Raw genomic sequence first — 1,185 nt, 5'->3', positions numbered from 1 at the left:
AGGAAGAATAAAAAAAACTTTAATACCCAACCTTTTTTTTTTCTTTTCTTCAGAGAAACTTATGCTTCTCTTGGCAATTATGTGTTTCTTATAGAACACTATCATAGGAAAATACCTTCCTAAACAAAAACTCAGTGTAAAAACAAGTAGTCAGCCATTACAGTATTTTCTACAAGTTTGCGCTATTTAAAGACATCATTTGCTATTTTCTCTTTATGTTATTAAGCAGATCTGTATTCTCTGGTTTTAATATAAAACAAATGCGTTAAGTACCCTGAAAAAATCCTGAGTTTGCAGAATCTACAAAATCAGGGAAACATAAAATTCTAATACAAAAAACCTTATTAAAAAATATTTTATAGCATAGGTGTAGTAAAATTAGGAAATCCATATACAAAGTTTAGCAGAGCTTAATATACAATTTTCTCTTCAGTTTACTTCTCTAAGTACAACTAAATAATATGAAAATGACTTGGGAAAGCTAACCTGTTCAGTCTGGATATACCAGATGTAATGTGTGTGTACTTTTCTACCTCATGAAAAATACTGGTTGCAGAACTCTTCCCTTACACTTTTATCTCATTAGCTTAGCACAGTTTATTTCTGCTATTCCCTGTTAAATTCAAACCACAGTTCAGTTCCATAATACATGTCTAAAGATAATGTATTTGAAATACACGTAAATCAAACACACCGCTGATTTAACAGAGAAAAAGCACACCTTAAGGTTAGTAAAGAGAACTTCCATTTTGGGTTGTTTTTCCTCATTTGCGAAAGAGCACTGTAAAATACATACTGGCTCAAATAACTGCTCTAGTATTATAAGCTTATACATAAAACCTGTGTTATGGAACTGACCCAAAGACTATTACTGCAAGTTAGTAATCTCGTTGTTTCCAGAGAAAAAGGGCGAGTAGCATATTTTCGGAGAGATAATCGTGCAGGCCTCCTGCAGACGCCAAGCAGGTGAGGGCAGCGGTAACAAGCGGGTGAGGAGGGTGAGCGGGTGCCTGAGGAGCCGCTGCGCAGCGGTTTCAGGGGCAGAGCCGCGAACCCAGGGGCGACGGCGAGCCTTGGCCGGATCGACGTTATCAGGTATAACTTTCCACTCTGCCTGGAAACCGCGGGGAAAACGCCCTCGTCCGGCTCAGATGAGGCCGCCCGGTTAAGCTCTCAGCGCCTAAG

General features: G+C 38.7%; 1 protein-coding gene across 2 annotated transcripts in view; it reads right to left on the bottom strand.

Moving 5' to 3' along the window:
* PTPN2 (protein tyrosine phosphatase, non-receptor type 2) overlaps positions 1-891 on the bottom strand; it is a 33,024-nt gene extending 32,133 nt beyond the window's left edge. The window contains exons 1-2 of one of the 2 annotated variants that reach the window (XM_009318525.1): positions 859-891; positions 722-781 (exon numbers count right to left, since the gene is read on the bottom strand). In XM_009318525.1, the coding sequence (XP_009316800.1) occupies positions 722-748 (27 nt within the window). In that variant the 5' untranslated portion in view covers positions 749-781; positions 859-891. The remainder of the gene's footprint in view (positions 1-721; positions 782-858) is intronic. The other variant, XM_009318526.1, reaches the window with a different exon arrangement.
* Between the last annotated feature and the right edge of the window lie 294 nt (positions 892-1,185).

The sequence above is a fragment of the Pygoscelis adeliae genome, unplaced genomic scaffold (assembly GCF_000699105.1).
Source record: "Pygoscelis adeliae isolate BGI_AS28 unplaced genomic scaffold, ASM69910v1 Scaffold42, whole genome shotgun sequence".
NCBI classification, from domain to species: domain Eukaryota; kingdom Metazoa; phylum Chordata; class Aves; order Sphenisciformes; family Spheniscidae; genus Pygoscelis; species Pygoscelis adeliae.
This window is presented reverse-complemented; position numbering and strand designations above follow the sequence as displayed.